The sequence below is a fragment of the Triticum dicoccoides genome, chromosome 5A (genome assembly GCF_002162155.2).
Source record: "Triticum dicoccoides isolate Atlit2015 ecotype Zavitan chromosome 5A, WEW_v2.0, whole genome shotgun sequence".
In the NCBI taxonomy this organism is placed as follows: Eukaryota; Viridiplantae; Streptophyta; class Magnoliopsida; order Poales; family Poaceae; genus Triticum; species Triticum dicoccoides.
Window position 1 is genome coordinate 261,145,303 of NC_041388.1, and position 6,968 is coordinate 261,152,270.

The 6,968-nt window shown below is 44.9% G+C and overlaps 1 protein-coding gene across 3 annotated transcripts; it reads left to right on the forward strand.

Annotated features, from left to right (window-relative positions):
* The first annotated feature begins 268 nt into the window (after positions 1–268).
* LOC119300897 (protein DETOXIFICATION 21-like) lies at positions 269–3,832 on the forward strand. 3 transcript variants are annotated; one of them, XM_037577798.1, is made up of 9 exons: positions 269–660; positions 1,404–1,945; positions 2,082–2,168; positions 2,300–2,356; positions 2,448–2,686; positions 2,819–2,937; positions 3,065–3,151; positions 3,288–3,406; positions 3,483–3,832. In XM_037577798.1, the coding sequence occupies exons 1-8, from the start codon at positions 355–357 to the stop codon at positions 3,366–3,368; spliced, it is 1,518 nt and encodes a 505-aa protein (XP_037433695.1). In that variant the 5' UTR covers positions 269–354; the 3' UTR covers positions 3,369–3,406; positions 3,483–3,832. The 3 variants fall into 3 exon arrangements, with proteins under 3 accessions (XP_037433695.1, XP_037433696.1, XP_037433693.1); XM_037577799.1 differs by having other exon boundaries at positions 3,507–3,832; XM_037577796.1 differs by having other exon boundaries at positions 3,288–3,832.
* The last annotated feature ends 3,136 nt before the right edge of the window (positions 3,833–6,968 follow it).

Below are 6,968 nucleotides of genomic sequence, written 5' to 3' on the forward strand. Positions count from 1 at the left end.
CCGCGCGCTGCAACCGTGGAACGCCACAGGTTAAGGTTAGCTTGAACCGCGGGGCGTGTAAACGCTGGTGACCAATGGCCGGGCACATATGCCCGATCTGCCCGTCCTGCTCCCCCCTACCAACCAAGAAGCAGAAGGTGCCACAGGGGTAAACTCGTCCTCGCGTCGCATCTACCAGTACCAAGCACGCACGCCCCCGGCACCAGCGAACTCTCTCTCTCTCTTGCCGCCTCCTCTATAAAGACGGCTGCCCGTTGTTAGGCCTGGCTGCGTGTGTCAAATCCGCGCCTTGATCAGATTCTCTCCAAGATTCTACTAGGATAGACGTGGCTGATTCACTGGGCCTTTCAGCCAATGGAGAAGAGGGGGGAGGAGAGCCAGGCCCCGCTGCTGGAGCCCAGGCCGGCGGCGGCGGAGAATGGCGGGAGTGACATGGTCGGCGAGGGAGGGGCGGAAGAAGTGGAGGTGGGGCTGGGGCGTCAGCTGCTGGAGGAGAACCGGAAGCTGTGGGCGGTGGCGGGGCCGTCCATCTGCACGCGCTTCTCCACCTTCGGGGTCACCGTGATCAGCCAGGCCTTCATCGGCCACATCGGCCCCACCGAGCTCGCCGCCTACGCCCTCGTCTCCACCGTGCTCATGCGCTTCAGCAACGGCATACTGGTAATCACCTTCCTGCTTTGCTTCTTCCTTTTCTTTTTCCGAACATCATGATTTTGCTTCAATCTGACAAAGAATTAAGGCTTGACCATAACTGAAGTGCTTAAGTTTTTAGTATACTTGTATATACAAAAAACTGATTAAATTTGTAGAACCAAACCAGGAGCGCGCCCCTGCTTCAGTCTGTAGACAGTTTCAACATCATCATTAACATACAAACAACGGGGCAGAATAAGAATTAAGAACAGTGTTTCCTCGCAAAAATAGAACACGGTTTCTCTATGTGCAAGTAGCGCATTTTGATACCGATGATGTGACACGACATGATATTGATAGGAAATGTGCGGGCAAACATATACGCCAACTGTATCGTGGTCCATGCTTGGCACCGTATTCTTCATTTTTGGCAAATCAAACTCCAGTTTGCTGTCGACTTGTACACCAAAAGTAAAGTAGTTCTGGTACACGCAGTACTTTCAAGTCACTGCTCATGTCAAAGCGGGACAAACCCCATATGATTTTTCTTTGGGCGAAAACAACCCCATTGGATTTTTCTGTCATTTTCCATCCCGAGCCGGTCTAAGTTACTACTTAATACCATTTGCTCTTTGTCCGGTAGACCAGTGGCATTGCACCGGTTCAGACATTTCAGAGTCTTCACTGCATCAGAAGCAAATTTGTATCAAACCAGAAAAGGCTGATGATCTCAAACACAACTACTAATAACGTAAGTGAACTGAATGCAGCTCGGCATGGCGAGCGCGCTGGAGACGTTGTGCGGGCAGTCGTACGGGGCGAAGCAGTACCACATGATGGGCATCTACCTGCAGCGGTCCTGGATCATCCTCAGCGGCTGCGCCGTGCTCATGCTCCCCATCTTCATATTCACCGAGCCGCTGCTCGTCTTCATCGGCCAGGACCCAACGATCAGCGCCGTCGCCGGCACCATCTCCATATGGTACATCCCCGTCATGTTCGCCAGCGTCTTCAACTTCACGCTCCAGATGTACCTGCAGGCGCAGAGCAAGAACATGATCATCACCTACCTCGCCTTCGTCAACCTCGGCCTCCATCTGTTCCTCTCGTGGCTCCTGACCGTCAAGCTGCACCTTGGGCTCGCCGGGGTCATGACCTCCATGGTCATCGCCATGTGGATACCTGCGTTTGGGCAGCTCATCTTCGTCCTCTTCGGTGGCTGCCCTCTCACGTGGACGGGCTTCTCCTTCACAGCACTCACCGACCTCGTCCCTATCTTCAAGCTCTCTCTGTCCTCTGGTGTGATGCTCTGGTATGAACAAACTTGAGCTTTCACTATATATACTATTTCAGCTGCCCAAGTGTACCTACTCACCAAGTGTGGGTCGACATTTTATACTTCACCGTCCTTGTCAATAATGCATGTTTTTCCCTATTTGTCTTTTCAGTTTGGAATTGTGGTACAGCACCATACTGGTCCTCCTAACCGGGTACATGAAGAATGCAGAGAGTGCACTTGACGCTCTTTCAATATGGTAATACATACTTATTACTCTTTACTTCACAGTTCATCATTTCATATTATCATTGCATTGTTTCATATTGTTTCCCTGCCATTGCATATCAACTAATTAGGTACTGTGGTTTCTATCTGTGAAATCTGCAGCCTTAACATCAATGGTTGGGAGATGATGATCTCTATCGGCTTTTTGGCTGCAACAGGGTAACTTGTTGATTTAGAGCTCTCTGTTACTCGTATCATGTGACTGAATCAGTTTTCAGATTTTTGATGATAATGATTTTGTGTCTTATAGAGTGCGTGTGGCAAACGAGCTCGGAGCTGGAAGTGCAAAAAGGGCCAAGTTTGCCATCTTAAATGTCGTCGCGACTTCTTTCTCAATAGGCCTTGTGTTGTTCGTCTTCTTTCTTTTCTTCCGTGGGAAGCTTTCCTACATATTTACCACGAGTGAAGAGGTGGCTGCCTTAGTTGCTGACCTGTCGCCTCTTCTGGCCTTCTCCATCTTGCTGAACAGTGTTCAACCAGTGCTATCAGGTTTGCTTTAGCATTTGACTGAATTCCAAATCTTCTAGTTTGCTTACTTTTTTCAAAACGAGGCAAACGATTTGCCTGTCATACTAATGAAAGGTCCATTTGGTTTACTGATACTATAACTTCGTTTGATAGGTGTTGCCGTTGGTGCCGGTTGGCAAAGTGTCGTTGCCTATGTTAACATCGCAACATATTACTTGATTGGTATCCCTCTTGGAGCGATCCTAGGTTATGTTCTTGGATACCATGTGAAGGTAGGATAATTATTTTAGACATTGCTGTTGTACCTATCAGTCGACTACTAGTTACAAATTAAAATCATTGTCCTTGTGTCTCCTGGATCAGTGTTCTGGTCCTAACTCTCATTGGTTGTTGTTACAGGGCATTTGGGTTGGCATGCTGCTCGGGACACTGGTTCAAACAATTGTACTTCTGTTCATAACAATTAGGACCGACTGGGATAAACAGGTTAGCTTGGTTAACTGTTCGTTCATCACTGTAATCAAACATTGCTAAGTAAAGTCTTCATATGACTTATCTACTGAATAGAATTCTTCATGAGTAGGAGATGTACTCAGTTATGGTTTCTATTCTATTTTTTCAGGTGGAGGTTACTCAGGAGAGATTGAAGAGGTGGTACATGGACGGGAACAATGGAAAGTCAGATTCAAGGTCAAGTCCATGAGATTAGGAATCCGGCACAAGTAATGAATCGCCATCAAGGTAGAACATGCATACTCTGCTTGATCGGAGTTCGCGGCGTTTCAGAGGTTAACTACGGTTCTTTCAATATGTGAAGAATGAATGGATGGAACATTTGTAGGCGCAGATGTGTCGGAGGTTGTTCCTCAAGATCGAGCAAAAGGTAACAGTGAGTCAGTAACGCAGGCTCCACTAGAGAATGGAGAACATACTATCTCTGTTTCTGGATATTAGACATTTTGGCAGTTCAATTGAAACTGCAAAAGCGTCTTATATTTAGGAAGAGAGGGTGTATTACTCAAGGGACACTTGATTTTCTGTAATTTCTACCACTGCTTCAGCATGTAAAATATGCCTTGGATTGCTGTGGGCTGGTGGCACTAGTGTTGTTTTGGATTGATTGATTTTGGTTGTGATTAGTAACATGGTGTTTGTATATCCATTGCATTCGCTTGGTCTTGTCATCAGGTATCTTGGTGTAATTATGAAACAATCAGTTAGGCGTAAAGATTATCCGAGATTTCTCTCTGACGGACGAACTTTGCTAAACGTACACGCTGATTTTACAGATTATACCGGGGAGGGCTGACGTGAGATTAGAAGAAATATATTGACCAATTTCTTCTGCTCCTTGTCCGGTTTGACACTGTTACTTATCAAAAAGGGCTACAATAGATCCCCTACACTTATGGGTTGTCAGATACCCTGTCCTTAGAGCCACATACTGATGAATCTGAACTGGAGATTCAGAAGATTATCAATTTGCAACACATCATAAATAATCTGCCAGTTGCATTTAGTGAGTGAGTATATAGGTGTCACAAATTAAAACATTTTCATTGTGAATGTGTTAGTGAGAGTGGATGTGACCCATAGGTCCACTCAGCCACCCAAGAAGAGGAGAAATCTGGACACAATAGGACAAGGCTTCACAAAAGTGTCTAAAAGCAACGAGGTTCCTGACAGTAAATGCATGTCAACTTCCTATTAATATGAACATAGGGTTGAAGAACACCTAAGGGATGTTGAACATTCGGGACCCGGTGCGAGTGTGTGCACAAATTTTTGTGCGGGGACATCGGAAGACCTGGCGTCAATTGTTGTGGGAAATCGAGTCAAAAGGTATTGAATAAATCTTCACTATTTATGTGGATTCAAGGAGAATTATATAATATAAATACTATATTTTATCGACTCTTGATTTTCCTTCAGAATTGCAAAAGAGTTTGGATTGGATCCAAAACCTAAGTCCATGCATGGTTGAGTGCCGTGAGCGCTTAGGTTGACCCAAAGTAAGGTAGAAATTGAGGATAAATTGTGCTCGCTCTCAAGAAGATGAGTGTTGACTTGATCAGTAATACCCACTCCTCTGAATTTGTTCACTGAGGGGAGCAAAATGAGTTTTTTTGTTCATGAGAAGAACGAACACAATGAGGTGGTAAGACATGAAGCGAGGCTTGTAGCACATGGATTCACGCAGAGACCCATCGTCGTTTTAAGATGAAACATATTCTCATGTTATTAGCGGAATGATGTTCTGATATTTGATATTATTGCAATGAATATTAATTTTGTATATCCAACTGATGGATGTCTTGACTGCATAGTTGCATGAGTCACGTGATTCGGATATACCTATGATAGTTCCTGGGGGAACGAAGATACTTAATTGAAAAGCTAATTGCAACATGTATTGTGTAAAGCTTCAAAAGTCATTATATGGCTTAAAGCAGTCAGGATGAATGTGGTATAACTGACTGAGTGGGTTCCTTTGTTAGAAGAGTTACTCACAAAATGATGATTCCTCATGTATGCATCAAGAAATTCAAAAAAGGACTTTGCGTCATTTGTGTATGTTGATGATCTGATTATCATTGGCACTACACAAGAAATACATCACAAGCAAATTATCTTAAGACGTAGTTTCGGATAAAATATTTGGTTGAGACCTAACTTTGATTGAGTTTGGAACTTGAGCGTATTCCTTCAAGAGTACTTGTTTATCGATCTGCATTTATCCAAAAGATTGTTGAAAAGTTCAACATGGATAAATCACACCATCAAAAAAATAGACCGTGAGATCTCTTGATTAATACAGATAAATACTCATTTATACCTAAGGGCAGTCATGAAGGGGTATTGGAACTGAGTCTCCATATCATGGTACAATGAAGCACTAATGTATCTAGCAAACTGCACCAGGTATGAAATATTATTAGAAGTGAATTATCAGATAGATACAATGCATCACCAATGGAAAGGTGTTGGGTTGGTACGAAGAATATTTTTGGATATCTTGTAGAGGCCAATGATCTTGGTTTATGTGAAAAATCAAGATATGATCATGGTTGGATATCATGATGTTGGCTATATATCAGATCTCCATAATCCCATATCATTTTTGGGCGTTGCGCCCATGACAACTTCATGCTAGTGCAACAAACAATGAGACAACTACACAGGCTTAGGTTAGCGCGGGTGGTTCTCAAGCTCGACATCGTGTGGGCATTTGATTCGGTATCTTGGCCATTTCTCCTTGAGGTTCTAGAGCACCTTGGTTTTGGGCCTTGCTGGTGCAAGTGGATCTTCATCCTCATCTCCACCGCCTCTACTTGGGTCTTGATGAATGGTACTACCAGGCCACCAATCCTGCACATGTGTGGTCTCTGCCAGGGTGGTCCCTTATCGTCGATGTTCTTCACCATGGTCATCAATGGGCTCAACTCCCTACTCCAGCACACTATTCAGTTTGGAGTTCTCCGGCACCTTACCCCTCGTTACGCAGCATCCAACATATCTCTTTCCATAGATGATGTGGTCATCTTCTTCCTCCCTAACACCGACGAGTTGCAGGCAGTTTGTGCACTACTCAATACCTTTGGTACGACATCCAGTTTGTGCATCAACTATAATAAATGCTTGGCTACGCCAATCTCTAGTGCTCGCAAGTGGTCTTAGAAGACATTGCGACGACCCTTTATTTCCCCGTCACATCCTTCCTGGTGCAATATCTTGGACTTTTGCTCTTTATCGGTAAGGTTCCCTCATCGCAGTTGTTCCCGCTAGCTGGCAAGCTTCGCAAGAAATCGGCGACTTGGAAGGCATCCATGTTCTCCCGTGTTGAGCGGCTGGCGCTTGTCTGGCATGTGCTTTCCGCCATGCCAGTCCAGATTCTTCTTGCCATGGCCATCTCACCTCCCATCCTCAAGAAGGTTCACCAAGTTATTCGTTACTTCCTATGGCATGGTCGTGACGTCAGAGTGGCGCTTTCCTAGTGAATTGGCCCAAGGTTTGCTGCCCTCTCGAGCTTGGAGGCCTTGGTGTCCGAGACCTCCAACGTACAGGTGTCTCGCTTCGCGTTCGATGGATCTGGCTGCATGATACTGATCCATCACATCCTTGGCATCACCTGACGCTACTGCATGATCGGGAGGTCCGCAAATTTTTTCGTGCATCAACCACCTGAACACTCGGGGATGGTCATGTTGGAAATATGCCCTAGAGGCAATAATAAATTAGTTATTATTATATATCCTTGTTCATGATAATCGTTTATTATCCATGCTATAATTGTATTGATAGG

Excerpts from the sequence above, each read along its gene's own strand:
- LOC119300897 (XM_037577796.1), top strand. The coding sequence starts at position 355 with ATGGAGAAGAGGGGGGAGGAGAGCCAGGCCCCGCTGCTGGAGCCCAGG. Across the intron at positions 661-1,403 it reads GCTTCAGCAACGGCATACTG|CTCGGCATGGCGAGCGCGCT; the intron begins GTAATCACCTTC and ends AACTGAATGCAG. Across the intron at positions 2,938-3,064 it reads TTCTTGGATACCATGTGAAG|GGCATTTGGGTTGGCATGCT; the intron begins GTAGGATAATTA and ends TTGTTGTTACAG.